Source organism: Salvelinus alpinus, chromosome 32 (assembly GCF_045679555.1).
Source record: "Salvelinus alpinus chromosome 32, SLU_Salpinus.1, whole genome shotgun sequence".
Lineage (NCBI taxonomy): Eukaryota > Metazoa > Chordata > Actinopteri > Salmoniformes > Salmonidae > Salvelinus > Salvelinus alpinus.
Genome location: NC_092117.1, coordinates 15,391,939 through 15,415,974, shown reverse-complemented (window position 1 = coordinate 15,415,974; position 24,036 = coordinate 15,391,939). Strand labels below are relative to the sequence as shown.

Here is a 24,036-nt window from a genome sequence, read left to right as displayed (position 1 = left end):
GTTTCTAGCTATCCCATAAAGCCATTACCAAAAACAACATATTTTCATCTTGTTCTGTGGTTTGGTAACTTCCTGTTCTATTGACGGACTCTGGCTGAACTGAAGACGACACAAAGTTTGAAAAAATTCAAAGTATATGGCATCCGTTTTGGAAAGGAGTCTTCAACTGCAAGGGGGCGCTGTGATTCCACTCCATTGAAATGGTCCCCATTGAAATGAATGACATCCAGCGCAACGCAACGGACTGCTAATTTGTAATGTGAAAGAGGCATTACACTCACCAGGATGAGCAGAAAGTGGTTGGACAGGTCCTGATGGGCAGGGATTGTGGAGAACACTGACAGGACCAGACAGCCAAACACCAAGATGAACCTGACAGAGAGAGAAACAGACATACACTACATTAGATAACACATACATCCCCTACAGATAATACACAATACACATGAAATCAAGGTCAGGTCGCGCTGTCAGAAACCCCCCCCAGCTTTATTACTGTGATGAGGTACACTGCTGAGGATAAAACTGCAGAACTAGCAGTTGACACAGCATGAAAGTGTGTGATGATTATACTGTGTTAAACTCTTTTCTTCCTCTTTCTTCATCTTCTGCTCACCTTTATTGCTGCCTTTTCCCCTTTATCCCCTCTTCTCCATCTCTTTCTCTCTAAGAAAGTCCACTCTGCCTAGGGCTATGGCTGGTACAGGATTTTTCCATTTCATTAAAAAGACTATGTTCATCTTGTCAAGAGTCAGCAAGAGGCATTTTGTTATTCTCTTTGTCTTATGACTTGCTCTTCCCTCACGCTCTGCTATGAGTGTGTGGGTGAGTGTCACTCTGTAAGTCTTATCTCCACAGCTCTCACCCCTCATCCCTCTTCCCTCTTTCCCCTCGCTCACCCCTTTCTCCTCTACCGTCTCCCTTCTCTCCTCTGTCTCCCTCTTCCCTCTCTCCCCTCGCCTGGAGCTGAACTCAGCCCTTTCCCCTTAGACGGTGATTTATAACATCGTTTATTTTCCATGGGATTCATGTGAAATATTAGGGTGAGTAAAGGGCTGTTGGCGGTCCACTCCAGGCTGAGTTACAGTATACCTAGAGAGGGAGGAACATATGGCTTTGATAGAGCAGCAGACACTAATAGGCCTTTACCGTCAGACAGACCATGCATGGACACCAGATCCACTCCCAGCTGCTGCTCAGAGAGGAGTAGGTGTGTGTGTGTGTGTGTGTGTGTGTGTGTGTGTGTGTGTGTGTGTGTGTGTGTGTGTGTGTGTGTGTGTGTGTGTGTGTGTGTGTGTGTGTGTGTGTGTGTGTGTGTGTGTGTGTGTGTGTGTGTGTGTGTGTGTGTGTGTGTGTGTGTAGATGAAGAGAGTTTTATACTTTATTGCGTTGCTATTTTTACAATAATACAGATCAATGATACATTTCACAAGATCAATCTAACACAACGTGGAATCAACAATGGTTTGCCACTTTTCATCCCACATTGGCACAGAACCCCTTTCTATTGTGAAATATCAATGTGTGTCATGGCCTGCGGGTGGACTTTTATCCCCGACGCACCACTACCACAACCTACCATGGGTCATTACATTTGGATTAGTTGACAGTATGACTGACACCTCTGTAACTAATGACCTCATCGATGACTGGACCAATCAATCCATCAATCAGTCCCTGGACAGAGCGATCGATAACCAACTAATCACAAGGAGGATCAATCATTGCCATGATTGGATAGTAACTGGCTTTTGGGTTGTGTGTATAAGACGGCTTGTCTAGCTTGTTGTGTCTAACGTGCTTGTGGCTGGTATGTATGGTGTGTGTAAATTGCATATCTCTGGCATTTTTCTAGTGTGCAACTGGTAGAGACAGAAAAACAGAGGCAGCGTGACAGAGACAGAGAAAGACACAGAGACAGACAGAGACAGAGACAGAGACAAATACAGCGATGGAGAGGTGAAGTGCCTCTCTCTCTCCTCTCGTAATGATGAGCGCACAGAAGAGCAAAGACAAAACCATATAAAGCCAAAACGCCCCTAAACCTCATACCCAACTAAATGGAATGGAACAGCCAGTGTGAGTGTGTTAGCACCGTAGGAGTGTGTTCTGTTGGAGTGCCACTCTGGTTCCCCGGTTTAGGGGGATGTGGCTGGGGAGATGGCTTCTGGTCAGGGTGAAAGTGGAGGTGAAAGTGGAGAAGGCAAAAAGTGCAGGGTCTAGCTATCCATGCCTTGTAGGTCCTTTAATATATCCTTTTATTGTCAGTAATTCTTCCGCCCCAAATAGTCTCTCTTTGTCAATGATCCATGAGCAACATTATAGAATGGACTGACACACACACACACACACAAAACACTTTTTACCATCCTGTTTCATCTGGGCCGTAAATCTCCCTTAAGCGGACTCATCCAACTGGGAGAAGATTTAGAGTCAAGGAGCAGAAATACAGCTGCGTGTGTGTGTGTGTGTGTGTGCGTGTGTATGTGTGTGTTCGTTCGTGACCAAAAGAGAGTGTGTGTATACTGTAAATGGTATATGTCAAATTTACATCAAATTTATTTATAAAGCCCTTCTTACATCAGCTGATGTCACAAAATGTTGTACAGCAACCCAGCCTAAAATATGTGGTTTGTGTATATTGATATGCAATGTGTCTGTGTCATGTGCGTGTTTGTGTGTGTGTATGTGTGTGACGGATCAGCTATGTGAGAGGTCAGTGTTTTCCACACCATACTGCCTGGTATCATTATCTATTTCCTCCTTTCTTTTGATGCCAGCCATGCATTCCCCTTCAATCAGAGAGAGGGAGGGAGGGAGGGAGAATAAGGCAAGTGCTAAAAATACAAACAAAATAGATAATACTAAAAGGAGATGGAGAACAGGACAGTGTGAAATAGCAAATTCATTTTAAGCACTTTTCTATGTACAGTTATCACTTTTCTGAATATTCCAGTGATTGAATACCGACACATGTGAATATGTGGAACGGATTTAGAAAGGCTTCTTAGGGTAACGGTAGTGCAGATATGTTCAAACATTCTGCTATAAATACACAACAGCATTACATGGCAGCATGGAGCACCCTGACGACAACCTCTGCAGTGTGCGTGCGTGTGTGTGTTTGTTTGGGATTGTGTGTGTGTGTGTGTGTGTGTGTGTGTGTGTGTGTGTGTGTGTGTGTGTGTGTGTGTGTGTGTGTGTGTGTGTGTGTGTGTGTGTGTGTGTGTGTGTGTGTGTGTGTGTGTGTGTGTGTGTGTGTGTGTGTGTGTGTGTGTGTGTTTGCTTTCCTGTTTTTGCCCACTAATGTAAGTGACAAATTAAAGCTGGCCCTGAGTTTGTCTGTGTCTGGGGAGAGAGAGAGAAGGAGAGAGAAGAGAAGAGAAGAGAAGAGAAGGGAGAAAAGAGATGAGAAAGTGAGAGGCACAGACATATTGTCTCCTTGCCAAGAGTCTATTAGTTCATCCCTGTGTTTTATCAAGTGTAGTGTAATATCTTACCTGCTGATGGGAGCGATAAAGCACAAGGTTTTATTTCTAAGCAACTACTTAACAAAACACACCAGGGCCAAGGCCACTCAGACTGAAGAGACAAACGTTCTCCAAATGAAAAACCACAACCTCTCAGCCTTCCAAACTTTCTCCAGATGTTCTCCAAGTGAAAAACCACATCCCCTCAGCCTTCCAAACTTTCTCCAGTGGCGTCATTAAAGCCTGGGTTTATTGGGCTTCAGCCCCGGATGTTTTTGGTGCAGCTCCAAACCTTTTGATGGTCCAATAAAAGTATTATTATTAAAAATCTTGCAGGTTGAGCACGAGCAGGCAGCAGTGAATGAGGTTTGTGCAGGGTTGGTGGTAACTAACTAGCTAACGTTAGTCTCCCTCAGCATATGGTTGGCTAATGCTAATAAGCTAGCGTTAGCGCTCAGCATCGTTAAGCTGTTAGGTTATTTAACAGTATATTTAGTGAATGGGCAAGCTAAAGATGTTGATATGTCATGATATAAGGAAAAGTGTTTATTTGCTGTCTCTGCCAGGCCGGTTCCCCTCTCTCCACTGGGATTCTCTGCCTCTAACCCTGTTACAGGGGCTGAGTCACTGGCTTGCTGGTGCTCTTTCATGCCGTCCCTAGGAGGGGTGCGTCACTTGAGTGGGTTGAGTTACTGACGTGATCTTCCTGTCTGGGTTGGCGCCCCCCCTTGGTTTGTGCTGTGGTGGAGACCTTTGTGGGTTATACTCGGCCTTGTCTCCGGATTGTAATGTTGGTGGTTGAGGATTTCCCTCTAGTGGTGCGGGGGCTGTGCTTTGGCAAAGTGGGTGGGGTTATATCCTTCCTGTTTGGCCCTGTCCGGGGGTTTCTTCGGATGGGGCCACAGTGTCTCCTGACCGCTCCTGTCTCAGCCTCCAGTATTTATGCTGCAGTAGTTTATGTGTCGGGGGGCTAGGGTCAGTTGGTTACCTGGAGTACTTCTCCTGTCTTATCCAGTGTCCTGTGTGAATTTAAGTATGCTCTCTCTAATTCTTTCGTTCTCTCTTTCTCTCTGAGAACCTGAGCCCTAGGACCATATGTCAGGACTACCGGGCATGATGACACCTTGCTGTCCCCAGTCCGCCTGGCCTTGCTGCTATTCCAGTTTCAACTGTTCTGCCTGCGGTTACGGAACCCCTACCTGTCCCAGACCTGCTGTTTTCAACTCTTAATGATCGGCTATGAAAAGCCAACTGAGATTTATTCCTGATTATTATTTGACCATGCTTGTCATTTATGAACATTTTGAAAATCTTGGCGCTCTCTAATTTTCTCCTTCTCTCTTTCTTTCTCTCGGAGGACCTGAGCCCTAGGACCATACGTCGGGACTACCGGCCGTGGTGACTCCTTGCTGTCCCCAGTCCGCCTGGCCTTGCTGCTATTCCAGTTTCAACTGTTCTGCCTGCGGTTATGGAACCCCCACCTGTCCCAGACCTGCTGTTTTCAACTCTTAATGATCGGCTATGAAAAGCCAACTGAGATTTATTCCTGATTATTATTTGACCATGCTTGTCATTTATGAACATTTTGAAAATCTTGGCTCTCTCTAATTTTCTCCTTCTCTCTTTCTTTCTCTCGGAGGACCTGGGCCCTAGGACCATGCGTCGGGACTGCCGCCCGTGGTGACTCCTTGCTGTCCCCAGTCCGCCTGGCCTTGCTGCTATTCCAGTTTCAGCTGTTCTGCCTGCGGTTATGGAACCGCCACCTGTCCCAGACCTGTTGTTTTTCAACTCTTGATGATCGGCTATGAAAAGCCAACTGAAAATTATTCATGATTATTATTTGACCATGCTTGTCACTTATGAACATTTTTGAACATCTTGGCATAGTTCTGTCATAATCTCCACCCGGCACAGCCAGAAGAGGACTGGCCACCCCTCATAGCCTGGTTCCTCTCTAGGTTTCTTCCTAGGTTTTGGCCTTTCTAGGGAGTTTTTCCTAGCCACCGTGCTTCTACACCTGCATTACTAGCTGTTTGGGGTTTTAGGCTGGGTGTCTGTACAGCACTTCGAGATATTAGCTGATGTACGAAGGGCTATATAAAATAAAATTGAATATTTCAAGCGTGTATTTGTTGGGTTTCGTTTCTGTAGTTCCGTAGCTACTAGCTGGCTTGCTGACATTATTTCATTTAGCTTTTATTTGTATTATTCTTTTTATTCACTTAGCTACTTACTTTTCTATTGCTGTTGCATTGTTGAGAGGTTAACCTGCAAGTCAGCATTTCATTGCACTGTGTACTCCATGCATATCATGTGTATATGACAAATAAACAAACTTGAATTTGAACTTATGGCCAGCTTTGTGGTTAGATTGTAGGGGAACAACACATTGAAAATACATACAGTTGAAGTCGGAAGTTTACATACACCTTAGCCAAATATATTTAAACTCAGTTTTTCACAATTTCTGACATTTAATCCTAGTAAGAATTCCCTGTTTTAGGTCAGTTAGGATCACCACTTTATTTTAAGAATGTGAAATGTCAGAATAATAGCAGAGAGAATGATTTATTTCAGATTTTATTTCTTTCATCACATTCTCTGTGGGTCAGAAGTTTACATACACTCAATTAGTATTTGGTAGCATTGCCTTTAAATTGTTTAACTTGGGTCAAACGTTTTGGGTAGCCTTCCACAAGATTCCCACAATAAGTTGGGTTTGTGGGCCTCCTTGCTTGCACACGCTTTTTCAGTTCTGCCCACAAATTTTCTATATGATTGACGTCAGGGCTTTGTGATGGCCACTCCAATACCTTGACTTTGTTGTCCTTAAGCCATTTTGCCACAACTTTGGAAGTATGCTTGGGGTCATTGTCCATTTGGAAGACCCATTTGCGACTAAGCTTTAACTTCCTGACTGATGTCTGAGAAGTTGCTTCAATATATCCACATAATTTTCCATCCTCATGATGCCATCTATTTTATGAAGTGCACCAGTCCCTCCTGCAGCAAAGCACCCCCACAACATGATGCTGCCACCCCCGTGCTTCATGGTTGGGATGGTGTTCTTCGGCTTGCCAGCCTCCCCCCTTTCCCACCATACATAATGATGGTCATTATGGCCAAACAGTTCTATTTTTGTTTCATCAGACCAGAGGACATTTCTCCAAAAAGTACAATCTTTGTCCCCATGTGCAGTTGCCACCGTAGTCTGGCTTTCTTATGGCGGTTTTGGAGCAGTGGCCTTTTCCTTGCTGAGCGGCCTTTCAGGTTATGTTGATATAGGACTCGTTTTACTGTGGATATAGATACTTTTGTACCTGTTTCCTCCAACATCTTCACAAGGCCCTTTGCTGTTGTTCTGGGATTGATTTGCACTTTTCGCACCAAAGTACGTTAATCTCTAGGAGACAGAACGCGTCTCCTTCCTGAGCGGTATGACAGCTGCGTGGTCCCATGGTGTTTATACTTGCATACTATTGTTTGTACAGATGAACGTGGTACCTTCAGGCATTTGGAAATTGCTCCCAAGGATGAACCAGACTTGTGGAGCTCTACCATTTTTTCCTGAGGTCTTGGCTGATTTATTTTGATTTTCCCATGATGTCAAGCAAAGAGGCACTGAGTTTGAAGGTAGGTCTTGAAATACATCCAGAGGTACACCTCCAATTGACTCCAATTATGTCAGTTAGCCTATCAGAAGCTTCTAAAGCCATGACATCCTTTTCTGGAATTTTCCAAGCTGTTTAAAGGCACGGTCAACTTAGTGTATGTAAACTTCTGACCCACTGACCCAACTTCTGACCCAAACCCATCTCGTTCTTTATCCTATCAGCAGTGGAAGTAAAGGTGGAGATCCTTAACAATACGTTTAGAAACCCATCTCGTTCTTTATCCTATCAGCAGTGGAAGTAAAGGGGAGATCCTTAACAATACGTTTAGAAACCCATCTCGTTCTTTATCCTATCAGCAGTGGAAGTAAAGGGACTCAAGGGAAAACAGCTCTCTAAAAGTACTCGCTCAAATCCAAGTGAGTTGGTAGAGTTGTTCTCCCTCCCTACAGAAGCCACACATTGAATATTTGTTTCTAAACATTATTCTGCGAGTCTAAACCATCTAGATATACTGTACTGTTCTTTTTGTATTTCTGGGCTCTAACAGTGCAGACCTAGGTTGAAATATTATTTGTTTTATTTCAAACATTAGCTTCTCTGGATGGGGTTTGCACTTTTAGGATTAATCCATTGGTTCCATTGCACTGATAAAGCTAAGTTTAAGCTCATCTAAAGTATTTGAAAGATAACAAATAGGCTACTATTTCGACCCAGACATGAAACATATAATACAATTTTGTGTAGCAAGCAGATTCTGTACCTTCTGACTAGGCATTACAGTATTACTTATAGGGAGTCCTTTGGGTTTACATTAAGGACATGATTTATACCTCATAGTTTTTCTTTGGCACAATGTGCAGTGGATATATATAGTAATAATTCACAACCAACGAATAGACCATAGGGATATATGATTGAGTGAATACAATACTCATAACGCTCAATTGTGTTCAAACCTGTGCCAAGACCGGAATTATATTGTCGTATATATTTATTTTAGACTTGTTCTCAATATCTCAGCAAAATTGGTATTTTTAAGTTAATTTGCAGCGCCTATGGTTAAACTAAGAGGGGAAATAAATCTGTTTCTGTGTGTTCATGTGAGCTTGTGAGAGTCTCCTGTCTGATGATGGAGAGTCTGCGGCTGTCTCCTGTCAGAGCGAGACAAAGGGTTTCTGAAGTGCTACTGTACATACAGCCGCTCCAAACTCCCCACAAGTTCTATAACATCTGTGCTGTTTCGACCTTTTAAACTGTTGTGCTTATGGGGGTGTGTGTGTGGAGGAGCTGGTCTGTGGAGCAGTTCATGAAAAAGACACTATAATTTCATTATTTGAGGATTGGCCAATTGATTAATTGATTGTTGTTGTTTTTTCAGGGGTGATGGAACCATTGTGCAGAGACTGACCCTGCTCACTCGTCCGTCCCACTCACGTCACCATGGTAAAACGGGGTAAAGGAGGTAACACACACACACACATCCCCTTAGTATTCCAGGGCATATGTCCTCCATCCATAAAACTCCCTCCATCCATGCTACTCCGTTAAATTAAACCAAACAGTGTTAACAGACAGAAAAAGGCTTTATGAAACAGCTTCCAAAGGAGGTAGTAACTGATTGACACACAACCCACGTGACCACACAGAGAGCTGTGACTCACTGGTCTGGTTACTCGGGCTTAGCCCAAAACATTTGAGCAACCTTTTGATTGGTTCTCATATGAATGCTATTTGCATGCGCAATGCCCCCAACGCTTCCTCCACTAGAGAGGTAAACAAGCCAAGCTAAAGTTAGGCTAGCTGACTAGAACTGTAGGGAGAAAAACTGATGGAGCTTTCTGAAAGGAAGATAGAGAGACGACACTGCCACATAGCAACGACCAGGGGCGCAACTTTGGTTTTAGAAATATATATATATATATTTTATCCAGTCAGATTAACACTCCAAACAGTTTACCGGACCGCTAGGAGGCATCCGCATGGTCCTAAAGCACACCGTTGCCTCGTTTTGTATCACATTCCAATGATAAAACTGGGGGGGGGGACAAAAATGTAATTTCAGAATGTGGGAAGGCACATGTCTAATTTACCAGCTATCTAGCTAGTTCTAGTCTTCAAGAAGCTAGGAAAGCAGCCTCCAATTCTGATAGTCGTGTCCACAGCCTTTAGCGGTAAAGGCTGTGGTGGAAGGAGGACCAAATCTGCAAGGAAAAAGGGCCTGGGTCTCAGAGTGGTGGTTGTAGAGGAAGACAAGAGCGCATGCAACCTTGAATTTGGAATTCCAGGGGAGCTGGTTGGGGAAAACCGGGACAGATGTGTGTCTTAGTCCTATACAGCTCCAAAATCATCGGAATCCTTGTGGATGAAGTCCATATGAACTACAGATGGTATGTACAATGACCTAGAAGTGTACTTCGAAGGTATAGAATGGCACCTCGATGGATACACGTAATGTCGGAATGGAAAATATAGTGATGACACACCAGTGAATGATTGATTGAAAGTGCATGAAATGTTTGCATGATAGGCCTATAAGACATTAAGTAGCCTAAATAAAGTGATAGTACTGCATCATAAAGGACTGGGTAGCAGGCAGCATAAGGGCTGAAAGAGGCACTACAGAAAGTACTTTTACTGGATTAAACTATGGGAACCACACACATAACATTTTCTTATGCAAGAACTACTTGCATAATAATCAAATGTGCTTCAATGTCTTTATATTGGTACCAATTATACATTTATTCTGAATGAGGATGGGAATTAACAATCTATAGCCTACTGTTTTATCACACTGTCACGTTCCTGACCTGTTTTATGTTATTTTTTGTATGTGTTTAGTTGGTCAGGGCGTGAGTTGGGGTGGGCATTATATGTTTTGTGTTTCTTGTTTAGGTCACTTGAAATTAGCCTTATATGGTTCTCAATACTGTATACTTTTCTCTGTATACATCAATGATGTTGCTCTTGCTGCGGGCGATTCCCTGATCCACCTCTACGCAGACGACACCATTCTATATACTTCCGGCCCTTCCTTGGACACTGTGCTATCTAACCTCCAAACGAGCTTCAATGCCATACAACACTCCTTCCGTGGCCTCCAACTGCTCTTAAACGCTAGTAAAACCAAATGCATGCTTTTCAACCGTTCGCTGCCTGCACCCGCACGCCCGACTAGCATCACCACCCTGGACGGTTCCGACCTAGAATATGTGGACATCTATAAGTACCTAGGTGTCTGGCTAGACTGCAAACTCTCCTTCCAGACTCATATCAAACATCTCCAATCCAAAATCAAATCAAGAATCGGCTTTCTATTCCGCAACAAAGCCTCCTTCACTCACGCCGCCAAACTTACCCTAGTAAAACTGACTATCCTACCGATCCTCGACTTCGGCGATGTCATCTACAAAATAGCTTCCAACACTCTACTCAGCAAACTGGATGCAGTTTATCACAGTGCCATTCGTTTTGTTACTAAAGCACCTTATACGACCCACCACTGCGACCTGTATGCCCTAGTCGGCTGGCCCTCGCTACATGTTCGTCGTCAGACCCACTGGCTCCAGGTCATCTACAAGGCTATGCTAGGTAAAGTGCCGCCTTATCTCAGTTCACTGGTCACGATGGCTACACCCACCCGCAGCACGCGCTCCAGCAGGTGTATCTCACTGATCATCCCTAAAGCTAAAACCTCATTTGGACGCCTTTCCTTCCAGTTCTCTGCTGCCTGCGACTGGAACGAATTGCAAAAATCTCTGAAGTTGGAGACTTTTATCTCCCTCAACAACTTAAAAAATCTGCTATCCGAGCAGCTAACCGATCGCTGCAGCTGTACATAGTCCATCTGTAAACTACCCACCCAATTTACCTACCTCACCCCCCATACTGCTTTTATTTATTTACTTTTCTGCTCTGCACACCAGTATCTCTTCTTGCACATGATCATCTGATGATTTATCACTCCAGTGTTAATCTGCTAAATTGTAATTATTCGATTTATTGCCTACCTCATGCCTTTTGCACACATTGTATATAGATTCTCTTTTTTTCTACCATGTTATTGACTTGTTTATTGTTTACTCCATGTGTAACTGTGTTGTCTGTTCACACTGCTATGCTTTATCTTGGCCAGGTCGCAGTTGCAAATGAGAACTTGTTCTCAACTAGCCTACCTGGTTAAATAAAGGTGAAAAAAAATAAAAAATAAAAAAAAATAAAAAAACAGGTGTTTGACGTTTTCCTCTGATTGAGAACCATATATAGGTTGGCTGTTTCACACTGTTTGTTTGTGGGTGATTGTCGCTGTGTCTGTGTTTATTGCACCACACGGTACTGTCTCGTCTCGTTCGTTCGTTCTTTCTTTCCTGTTCGTGCGTTCTTCATTTTATGTAGTTTGCATGTTCAGGTCAGTCTACGTTGTTTGTTTGTTATTTTGTATTTATCAAGTATAGTTCGGTTCAGTGTTCGTCTTGTCTATTAAATTCATGATGTCGACATACCTCGCTGCACATTGGTCATCTGATCCCTCTCTCCTCGTCTGAGGAGGAGGACGACGTAGAATGCCGTTACACACACTCAGCACTCAAAATGAAAACCTGCCTTTCTGGAGAGTTTCTGCAAGCTTGGAGAACTGCGTTCTTTGGTGAAAGAAGATGAGATTACTATATATGAGCACATGATGTTCAAAAGTGGTATCAGAGAGTTAAACATGAGGAGCTATGTTGAGAAGGCATCAGTATAACCCATGTCGACTGTCTGCTTTACACGGACCATCACCTGTAAAGGTTTTCTTCCTGGGGTGAAGGAGAGGACCAAAATGCAGCGTAGCCAGTGCTCAACATGTTTAATTATAAGAACAAGTGAACACTACAAACAACTTACAAAATAACAAACGTGCAAAACCGATACAGACCTATCTGGTGCAGAACACAAACACAGAGACAGGTAACAACCACCCACAACGAACACAGTGAAACAACCTACCTAAATATGACTCTTAATTAGAGGAACGCAAAACACCTGCCTCTAATTAAGAGCCATACCAGGCAACCCTAAACCAACATAGAAACACACAACATAGAATGCCCACCCAAAACTCACGCCCTGACCATCACACACATACAAAACAACAGAAAACAGGTCAGGAACGTGACAGAACCCCCCCCTCAAGGTGCGAACGCCGGGCGCACCAGCACAAAGTCCAGGGGAGGGTCTGGGTGGGCATCTGACCACGGTGGTGGCTCAGGCTCCGGACGCTGTCCCCACACCACCATAGTCACTCCCCGCTTCTGTATCCCCCTCCCAATGACCACCCTCCAACTAAAACCACCTAAATGAAGGGGCAGCACCGGGATAAGGGGCAGCACCGGGATAAGGGGCAGCACCGGGATAAGGGGCGGCAGGTCCTGGCTGAGGAACTCTGGCAGGTCCGGGCTGAGGGACTCTGGCAGGTCCTGGCTGAGGGACTCTGGCAGGTCCGGGCTGAGGGACTCTGGCAGGTCCGGGCTGAGGGACTCTGGCAGGTCCGGGCTGAGGGACTCTGGCAGGTCCGGGCTGAGGGACTCTGGCAGGTCCGGGCTGAGGGACTCTGGCAGGTCCGGGCTGAGGGACTCTGGCAGGTCCGGGCTGAGGGACTCTGGCAGGTCCGGGCTGGCGGAAGGCTCTGGCTGATCCGGTCTGGCGGAAGGCTCTGGCTGATCCGGTCTGGCGGAAGGCTCTGGCTGATCCGGTCTGGCGGAAGGCTCTGGCTGATCCGGTCTGGCGGAAGGCTCTGGCTGATCCGGTCTGGCGGAAGGCTCTGGCTGATCCGGTCTGGCGGAAGGCTCTGGCTGATCCGGTCTGGCGGAAGGCTCTGGCTGATCCTGTCTGGCGGACGGCTCTGGCTGATCCTGTCTGGCGGACGGCTCTAGCGGCTCCTGTCTGGCGGACGGCTCTAGCGGCTCCTGTCTGGCGGACGGCTCTGTAGGCTCATGACAGACGGGCGGCTTTGCAGGCTCATGGCAGACGGGCGGCTTTGCAGGCTCATGGCAGACGGACAGTTCAGACGGCGTAGGGCAGACGGGCAGTTCAGGCGCCGCTGGGCAGACGGGCAGTTCAGGCGCCGCTGGGCAGACGGGCAGTTCAGGCGCCGCTGGGCAGACGGGCAGTTCAGGCGCCGCTGGGCAGACGGCAGACTCTGGCCGGCTGAGACGCACTGTAGGCCTGGTGCGTGGTACCGGAACTGGAGGTACCGGGCTAAGGACACGCACCTTCAGGCTAGTGCGGGGAACAACAACAGGGCACACTGGACTCTCGTGGAGCACTCTAGGCCTGGTGCGTGGTACCGGAACTGGAGGTACCGGGCTGAGGGCACGCACCTCAGGGCGAGTGCGGGGAGAAGGAACAGTGCGTACAGGGCTCTGGAGACGCACAGGAGGCTTGGTGCGTGGTGCCGGAACTGGAGGCACTGGGCTGGAGACACGCACCATAGGGAGAGTGCGTGGAGGAGGAACAGGGCTCTGGAGATGCACTGGAAGCCTGGTGCGTGGTGTAGGCACTGGTGGTACTGAGCTGGGGTGGGAAGGTGGCGCCGGATATACCGGACCGTGAAGGAGGACACGTGCTCTTGAGCACCGAGCCTCCCCAACCTTACCAGGTTGAATGGTCCCCGTAGCCCTGCCAGTGCGGCGAGGTGGAATAGCCCGCACTGGGCTATGCAGGCGAACCGGGGACACCACCTGTAAGGCTGGTGCCATGTACGCCGGCCCGAGGAGACGTACTGGAGACCAGATACGTTGGGCCGGCTTCATGGCACTCGGCTCGATGCCCAACCTAGCCCTCCCAGTGCGGCAAGGTGGAATAGCCCGCACTGGGCTAAGCACGCGTACTGGGGACACCGTGCGCTTTACCGCATAACACGGTGTCTGACCAGTACGACGCTCTCTCACTCCACGGCAAGCCCGGGGAGTTGGCTCAGGTATCCAACCCGGCTTCGCCACACTCCCCTTTAGCCCCCCCCCCCCCAAGACATTTTTGGGTGAGCCTCTCGGGCTTCCAGCCTCTCTTACGTGCTGCCTCCTCAATCCACCGCTCCTGGGCTGTGGCTGCCTCCTTCACCTCCCGAGAGCGGCGATTCTCTCCAACCCTTCCCCAGGGTCCTTTTCCGTCCATGATCTCCCAAGACCATTCCTCCTTTGTCCAGTAGTCCTGTGTACTGGGCCGCTGCTGCTCCCCGTTGCTACGCTGCTTGGTCCTGGTTTGGTGGGTGGTTCTGTAAAGGTTTTCTTCCTGGGGTGAAGGAGAGGACCAAAATGCAGCGTAGCCAGTGCTCAACATGTTTAATTATAAGAACAAGTGAACACTACAAACAACTTACAAAATAACAAACGTGCAAAACCGATACAGACCTATCTGGTGCAGAACACAAACACAGAGACAGGTAACAACCACCCACAACGAACACAGTGAAACAACCTACCTAAATATGACTCTTAATTAGAGGAACGCAAAACACCTGCCTCTAATTAAGAGCCATACCAGGCAACCCTAAACCAACATAGAAACACACAACATAGAATGCCCACCCAAAACTCACGCCCTGACCATCACACACATACAAAACAACAGAAAACAGGTCAGGAACGTGACATCACCACTCATATATAGTGTCTTCAAAGTGAAACACAACATAAAACAAAAAGTTCAGCTATCCAGAATCATGCTACTATAAATGCTGAACCAGAATTGTTCCACTGCACCAGGGTACAGAGAGGGATGAAAGATACATTCACTATACATCTTCATGGAGTTTACACCTTCACATTTCACAGTCATTCAATGTTTGCTTCATGCATTATAGCATTCTGTATTCTTTATCTGTACATGTTGCATTAGATCGACATTTTTGGTTGACTTGAAAGATGATTCATATTTCTTTTGGTTTTGTTGGTCATGAGTGGAAACTTTCCAGAAGCGAACATGAGTAGCACAGTCAGGCAGGTCACCGGTGATAAAAGTCAGTATTCAAAGTCCATCCATGTCTGAGAATGTTGAGAGATGACATGGAAACCGGCCACTAGGGGCAACAGTGAGCGCTGTTACCTTCAAGTATGCTTAGGTTTTGCTAGGGCGTTGTGGATGGGGATGGTGGACAGGCGTAAGCATCTGCCTCTGGTTCCAAAGGTTGCATGTTTGAATCCCTTACCTTAACCATTCAGAGTTAATTCCTAACCTTAAGGACCTGAGCCCTAGGACCATGCCTCAGGACTACCTGGCCGGATGACTCCTTGCTGTCCCCAGTCCACCTGGTTATGCTGCTGCTCCAGTTTCAACTTTTCTGTTTGCGGCTATGGAACCCTGACCTGTTCACTGGACGTGCTACCTTGACCCGGACCTGCTGTTTAGGACTCTCTCTCTACCGCACCTGCTGTCTCTAACTCTGAGTGATCGGCTATGAAAAGCCAACTGACATCTACTCCTGAGGTGCTGACCTGTTGCACCCTCTACAACCACTGTGATTATTATTATCTGACCCTGCTGGTCATCTATGAACGTTTGAACATCTTGGCCATGTTCTGTTATAATCTCCACCCGGCACAGCCAGAAGAGGACTGGCCACCCCTCAGAGCCTGGTTCCTCTCTAGGTTTCTTCCTAGGTTCTGGCCTTTCTAGGGAGTTTTTCCTAGCCACCGTGCTTCTACATCTGCATTGCTTGCTGTTTGGGGTTTTAGGCTGGGTTTCTGTACAGCACTTTGTGACATTGGCTGATGTAAAAAGGGCTTTATAAATACATTTGATTGATTGATTGATTGATTGATTAAGAATTCGGATTTAATGCCTAAACTTACCTTCGAAAAATTTGACGTTTGGAACAACTTCGAAATTTGACATTTGAGAAACATGGATAAACATCTAATTCTGACGTGAGACTGTGAGAGCATATTGAGTACATTAATAGCTAGCAAGCTAGAATGCAAGGGTGATTCACATCATTGCCCTACAATTTAAACCCCACCTTATCTCAGCTCACTGGTCACCATAGCAGCACCCACCCGTAGCACGCGCTCCAGCAGGTATATTTCACTGGTCACCCCCAAAGCCAATTCCTCATTTGGCCGCCTTTCCTTCCAGTTCTCTGCTGCCAATGACCGGAACGAATTTCAAAAATCACTGAAGCTGGAGACCCATATCTCCCTAACTAACTTTAAGCTCCAGCTGTCAGAGCAGCTCACAGATCACTGCACCTGTACATAGTCCATCTGGAAATAGCCCATCCAACTACCTCATCCCCATACTGTTATTTTGTTTTTCCTCCTTTGCACCCCAATATCTCTACTTGCACATTCATCTTCTGCACATCTATCACTGCAGTGTTTAATTGCTAAATTGTAATTATTTCGCCACTATGACCTATTTATTGCCTTACCTCCCTTATCTTAGCTCATTTGCACACACTGTATATAGACTTTTTATATTGTGTTATTGACTGTATATTTGTTTATTCCATGTGTAACTCTGTGTTGTTGTTTGCATCGCACTGCTTTGCTTTATCTTGGCCAGGTCGCAGTTTTAAATGAGAACTTGTTCTCAACTTGCCTACCTGGTTAAAATAAAGGTGAAATAAAACAACAACAAAAAAACAGAGGACATCCAAGAAGGAAAATTAATAACTTCACAGGGAAAAGGAACTGTTCAGCATATAACTAGTTAATTTATAACTAAAACATAAATTTGATTAGCTGGCCAATTTCGAGTTGATAGCAAGCAAACTAAAGGTAATAGTTGGCTGGCTTTCTATGGGCTGAACAATGCTATCTATGGGCTGAACAATGCTATCTATGGGCTGAACAATGCTATCTATGAGCTGAACAATGCTATCTATGGGCTGAACAATGCTATCTATGAGCTGAACAATGCTATCTATGGGCTGAACAATAATATCTATGGGCTGAACAATGCTATCTATGGGCTGAACAATGTGTCACGCCCTGACCTTAGAGATCATTTTTATGTCTCTATTTTGGTTTGGTTGGGGTGGGTATTCTATGTTCTATGTTTTCTATTTCTTTGTGTTTGGCCGGGTGTGGTTCTCAATCAGAGGCAGCTGTCTATCGTTGTCTCTGATTGAGAACCATACTTAGGTAGCCCTTTTTTCCACCTGTCTTTGTGGGAAGTTGACTTTGTTGAGCTTCACGGTTTGTTTTTGTAGTGTTTATTGTTTTGTTCGGCATCATTTTTGATTAATAAAAGAAAATGTACGCTCACCACGCTGCACCTTGGTCCTCTCCTTTCAACAGCCGTGACACAATGCTAGCTAACATTAGCTATACTAGCTAACGTTAGTTGCTTCTTGCTAGAAACAAGATCATAACATTGAACAGGTTGCAGTTGTCTAATATGTCACTTGTTTTAGTGTAGAAAGGTTGTTATAACGTTTTGAAAATGTGTGTGGTGATTTATGCACCCTATTCATTATGTTAGTGGCAAACCGTGTCCGAACTCAGAAGGTTTGTGCTAGCTACTTTGTGTGTTTCTCGGATATGGCTGGAATTGGAAGGGCTGGGGCGGTCCTATGTAAAACAATAGATCGTGATTCATTCAATTCGAAATGGGGATATCCATCCAGCGTAGGGTGCCACCTTGAAGTCTGAGGGCACAGCCCCTTCATTATCTACGTTTCGTGTAGACACATCAAAGCAGCCGTTCAAGACTCTCAAGTCAGGAAGACTTCAAGAGCTGGTGTCAGTCAGACTAGTACCACCAATAGCAGAGTAATACACAGACGTACTGTACGTAAGGTCATTTTAGCAATCGCTTTTATCTATGTGGGAATGAAACCCACTGATAGTTGGGGTAATCATACGTCAGAAAGCAGTGGCTACGATTCCTTATCTGAGCCTTGCCAAAAAAGAAAGAAAGATCGAGTGAAAGCCTAGCCAGTGTGAGGTGGTAATTTGCTGACTCTAGGTCTGCTCTGCCGATGTATTACAGAGAAGAAGGGGTTAATGAACCATAAAGGAGTGGAAATATCACCCTCCATTTTCTTGAGTGTGCATGAAAAGGTTCCTATGGTCTATATATCTGGAGCTGTATCGGCGGGGCAGTAAAATACAGTGTCACTAGTTATGCTGAGTGGGCCTCCTTTATATACTGTACACTCACTCATCCCCTCACAGGCTTTACCCCCTATCAATAGCAGATAGCCCTTTATCAGCATTGACTGCACACACAGAGAGAGAAAGAGAAATAGAAAGAGAGAGAGATAATAATAATAATAATATATTAGAATTAAATAGAACAGAATAGCATAAAATAGAATGCTAACTGGTCAAATTCACAGAATTCCCCACCAAGGAACAGTTTAGTTCAGTTTAGTTCAGTTTAGACCTTGTCATGAGTTGACAGCGTGTCTGCCAGTGGAGGCTGCTGAGGGGAGGACGGCTCATAATAATGGATGGAACAGAGCAAATGGAATAGCGTCAAACACATGGAAACCATGTTTGATGTATTTGATACCATTCCACCCAATTAAGGTGCCACAAACCTCCTGTGGTGTCTGCAATTAACAGAGGTCTGTCTTGGAGACATCACAGCCAATAACATTAAAGTAACACAATATGTCTAGCAGAACAAGCATTCCAACAGTGGGAATATTGGGGAATTTTCAGAATGTCCTAATCAGTCTGCCTCTGAACTTGCGATTATGGGAAAAATAAACAGTATGGATACATGCCGGGCTATTGTCATGGTAGTCTCCAAATAAAGCAGATGAGGGATTAGATGAGAGGATTGGAGAAAGGTGCTGGTGCGTTCCAAAGACACCACTTCAGGATAGATAAAACTAGATGAGAACCTTTGGCAATGAACCCTGTGATCTAAATAGGAACTTTGATTGGTAAAGGGAGGGAAGCTAGGACCAGTGTATGCATATGCATGTACATGTGTGTCTTTGTGGGTGCATGGGACCTGTGTGTCGATCGGACCGAACGTACACACTCTTGGATGCAGAGTAGCGGGAGTAGGCCTTTTTTGTTGGAGTGCGTCTCCTTTGATGTTTATGGCTGGCCCAAACCCATGCAGCCCTATCACAGCATAAAGATTATTCCAGCTGATTACTGACTCATTCACATCAATATCGCTCATGATATCTTTTTTAACGCCACTCTGACTCTGTCAATGTTTTCAGTGTGTCTCATACGGGGAAAAAATTCGAATATGTTTTGAGATACATTTTTAGGATACATGTGAAATTGGCCAAATAATGTATAAAAAATGTATTTAATACATTTGAAATACCTTCTAAAATATATTACGGAATGTATTTAAAATGTATAAATGAATGCATATCACAATATAGGTTAAATGCATCGGAAAATGTATTTAATGTATTTCGAAATACATTCTGAAATACATTCAAGAATGAATATTTGAACATATTTTCACATCCATTTATCAATATATTGGGTAAATATAACGAAATGGTCTTAACAATGAAGCTTTAGTAGGCTCTTTGGTATCACATGCACTTATGTCAGTCTCATTAAAACTGCAGAGCTGGCAATGTACAAGCTTAACCTTTAACCACAGAACACAACATAACACATTAACTGGCATGACAATCTGTCTCATCAAAAAGCACTAAAACTAAGCCAAGCCCCCAACAAGCCACGACTCCATATATTCTAATAGGTTGCCACCGCTACAATATATTTTGTCAAAATGCATTTTTATTGTATTTGACACATACCAAAAGCACTAACATGCATTTAAATGACTACAAAGTTGATACATTACCGGTCATGTAGTGACTCCATGTCTTTCATGTGCATATGACAAATAAACAAACAAACTTGACGAGAGCATTGCAACCAACGTCCAACGGGCAGAACTTAACGTGTACTGGTTCGTTCCACGAGATAAGTGCCTTTGATATGTTATGTAGAAATTATGCAACAATATTACATTTTAAAAGCCTGTTATATGAAATTAAGTGTCCTTTAATATAGACCACATGGAGAATTCAATAAATCTGATTTTGAATATAAATAAAGAGTTGATAAAAAAAAACATTAACACACTAACCCCCAAAAATACTGCAAGTTTTCACCATCATTGTAAATCCCTAGTTATTTTGTTGCTTGACAAAGTTATTTCTGACAATAATTATTTATTTCATGTGATTAGTGATTAATTTACGTACAGTATGTCGCTAATTTTAGGGTCAACCCCGTCAACTAAACTCTCATTTGAATATGGTGAAACTATTCCTTTTTTAAATATTTATTTCAAAATAATCATTGAACATCTAATAGTGAAATCTCAGTGTGAAAACAGGTGAGCTGGTTCTACTTTTTTTCACCGTTTTCTGATGGAAAACTGAGCAGGTCGAGCATTACACGTCAACCCTGTTACCCATAGACAGGCTAGAAAGGTTAACAATTTAACATTTTTGGTGACTCTCGCATTCAATTGACCCTCCCTGTTGCACACAACAAGCTTTCATCCCCTTGTCACAAGGGGACTTGTGGCTGATTTAACTAGTAATTTTAATGAAGATGCTGAGAGTCGAGAAGCAGGTGGTACGTTTAATAAAACAACAAACATGGAAGGAGACAACATAGTAGTGGCGTCTTCTCATGAACATAGAAACAATACTGACTGTTGAAAGAACCTAACGGAGTGCCTTAGGGGAGGTAATAAGTGAGGTAATGGAGTCCAGGTGTGCCTCATGATGAAGTACAGGTGCGCGTAATGATTGGTGCCAGAACCGGTGGTTAGTATACCGGCGACGTCAAACGCCGGAGGGGAGGAGCGGGAGTAGACGTGACAGTAATTACCAATTGGAGGGCCATTCAAGTGAATTTTTCCCAGTTGTGGTAAAATCTCACTTCCCACTTAGTTGAGAAAGCTAAAATTCACCACTAACCATCCACTGTATAATACCAGTCATTGGAAGCATAATACCTAGACCTACACTTTAAAATATTGTGGAGCTGTGTACGATGTAAAGTTTAATAAATAAAATACTAAAATCACCTCTCTTCAGCTATTTAATAAAGCTGACAAGAGGCACTTGTAGTCTTTCTTTTTTTTACCTCTTGAGATGTCAATTTGTTATATATTCTTTTTACCTTGACCCCTTTTCATGGTATCCAATTGGTAGTTATAGTCTTGTCTCATTGCTGCAACTCCCGTACGGACTCGGGAGAGGCGAAGGTCACGAGCCGTGCGTCCTCCGAAACACAACCCAGCCAAGCCGCACTGCTTCTTGACACAACGCCCACTTAACCCGGAAGCCAGCCACACCAATGTGTCAGAGGAAACACAGTACACCTGGCGATCGTGTCAGTGTGCATTGCACCTGACCTGCCACAGGAGTCACTAGAGCGCGATGGGACAAGAACATCGCTGCCGGCCAAACCCTCCCCAAACCTGGACAACGCTGGGCCAATTGTGCACCGCCCCATGGGTCTCCCGGTCGCAGTCGGTTGCTAGTGGCACAGCTAGTACTGCGATGCAGTGCCTTAGACCACTGTGCCACTCTGGAGGCCTTAGTAAAATGTGTTTTTTATGAAGGTAAACATGTGCTCTTAATGACAGTCGCTCACAACAAAGGGCACTAACAAAGAACGAATCAACAGCATAGACATTTCCCAGGAAGGTCTGTTCTAAGTCGTTCTATGCAGCCCATGCTGACAGGACTACCACAGACATACAGTCAGACGGATGGACGAACGGACAGACAGAGATGCCCATATATTTACCCTTGAGTTGCTATGACACAACATGCCCTAGAGGGGGTGTTGCATACCCCCCACTAGACTACCAGACTACCAGAGAGACTAGTCCACTGCCCTGTGCCCATTAGGTGCCCGCTATTCCACTGCTATGTGCCTATTATGCCATTTGTGACCCGTTTCAAGAAGGTAGGCATATGTCGCATGTCACTACTTCACAGGAGAAGCATTTGAACATTTATTTTGTATTTTTTAGTTTTTTTTAATCAAAATGCGTTTTTTGGCAGAAATCGCTTCTGGAACATGTGAACTATCATGTGCCTTAATATCAAACTTGTATGCCATCTGCAAATATGAATACAATTGTTAAATTATGAGCCTAGTTGGTTAACTTCTTAGCGCTAGGGGTCAGATTTATTTTTATTTTTAAATAACGTGCCCAACGTAAACGGACATTTTCTCTGGCCCAGATCGTAGAATATGCATATAATTTACAGATTAGGATAGAAAACACTCCAACGTTTCCAAAACTGTCAAAATATTGTCTGTGAGAATAAGAATACTTATTCTGCAAGCGAAAACCTGAGAAAATGTAACCCGGAAGTGATATATATATATTTTTTATCTGTGTTCCCTGGCCCGTCTAACCTCCATTTAAAGGGGTATCAACCAGATTCCTTTTCCAATGGCTTCCTCAGGCTGTGACCAGGCTTTAGACATAGTTTCAGGCTTTTCTTTTGAAAAATTAACAAGTTTTTTCAAAACTAGTCAAGTGTCCTCCGAATATTTCCTGCGCGCGCGGGAGGAGCTCACCATTTTCCGTTTGTCTCTTATTGAATAGGTTATGCTCCGGTTGAAATATTATCGATTATGTTTGTTGAAGACAACCTGAGGATTGATTATAAAAAACATTTGAAATGTTTCTATGACCATTTCGGATACTTTTGGGGATTTGTCGAACTATACACGGCTTTTGTTTTCTCAACATAATGCGCAACCCAAATGGCAGTTTTTTGTGATAAATATAATATTTATCGAACAAAAAGAGTAATATTTATCGAACAAAAAGAAGATTTTTGTGTAACTGGGAGTCTCGTGAGTGGAAACATCCGAAGATTATCAAAGGTAAGCGATAAATTGTATTGCTTTTCTTACTTTCGTGACCAAGCTAACCAAGCTAATATAAGGCTAAGCTGTTGTAGCATTGAAAGCTACACTCACAAAAGCTTGGATTTCTTTCGCTGTAAAATATATTTTCAAAATCTGACACGATAGGTGGATTAACAACAAGCTAAACTGTGTTTTGGTATATTTCACTTGTGATTGCATGATTATAAATATTTTTAGTAATATTTTTTAATCTGATACGTTTGGAAATTTTCATCTTCCTTTCAGGACCGGAACGAGGCTGTAGTTTTCTCATCATAACGCGCAACCCAAATGGCGTTTTTTTGTGATAAAAGTAATATTTATCGAACAAAAAGAAGATTTGTCGTGTAACTGGGAGTCTCGTGAGTGGAAACGTCCGAAGAGTATCTAAGGTAAGCGATTAATTTTATTGCTTTTCTGACTTTCGTGACCATGCTAATTTGGGGCTAGCTGTTGTAGCATTGAAAGCTACACTCACAAAAGCTTGGATTTCTTTCGCTGTAAAATATATTTTCAAAATCTGACACGATAGGTGGATGAACAACAAGCTAAGCTGTGTTTTGGTATATTTCACTTGTGATTGCATGATTATAAATATTTTTAGTAATATTTATGCATTTGGCACCCTGCAATTCTAGTGGTTGTTTAGGAAAGTGATCCCGTACTAGGGATGCGTAGCGCAGAGAAGTTAAGCCACGGTAAAAAACAGGAACCTTCCCGCTAGCCATGATTGGCTAAGATAATGGATAGGCTGAACATGCCGAGAGATGAGTTCGGATTGGCAGGCCAATGGTCTACCATGTAACACTCTTCTGTCTATAACATGAGCTGCTCAGTATGTGTAGATAATCCTTGCTACCGCAGATTTTTTGAAAAATATAATGTTAGCCAAGGAGATCTGCAAAAGTGTTCCTACTGCTCTCCATAACATTGCTGCCAAGAATTTAGCAGGCACTATTGACAAAGATGGACTAGCTAGACTATCTTACCCGTATAAATGGGTGAACGCTTCTCCCTCTCTGTCACGGATGCCATGATTGCCCTTAGTTTGAAGATGTAATCTGGAGACAGGTACTCTTTTACTGG

General features: G+C 44.2%; 1 protein-coding gene across 2 annotated transcripts in view; it reads right to left on the bottom strand.

Annotated features, from left to right (window-relative positions):
* The window catches only part of LOC139562682 (potassium voltage-gated channel subfamily KQT member 5-like), a 116,030-nt gene that overhangs the window by 46,674 nt on the left and 45,320 nt on the right, over positions 1-24,036 (bottom strand). For both annotated transcript variants that reach the window (XM_071380582.1, XM_071380583.1), the window contains exon 2: positions 282-372. In XM_071380582.1, coding sequence (XP_071236683.1) covers positions 282-372 — 91 coding nt within the window. The remainder of the gene's footprint in view (positions 1-281; positions 373-24,036) is intronic.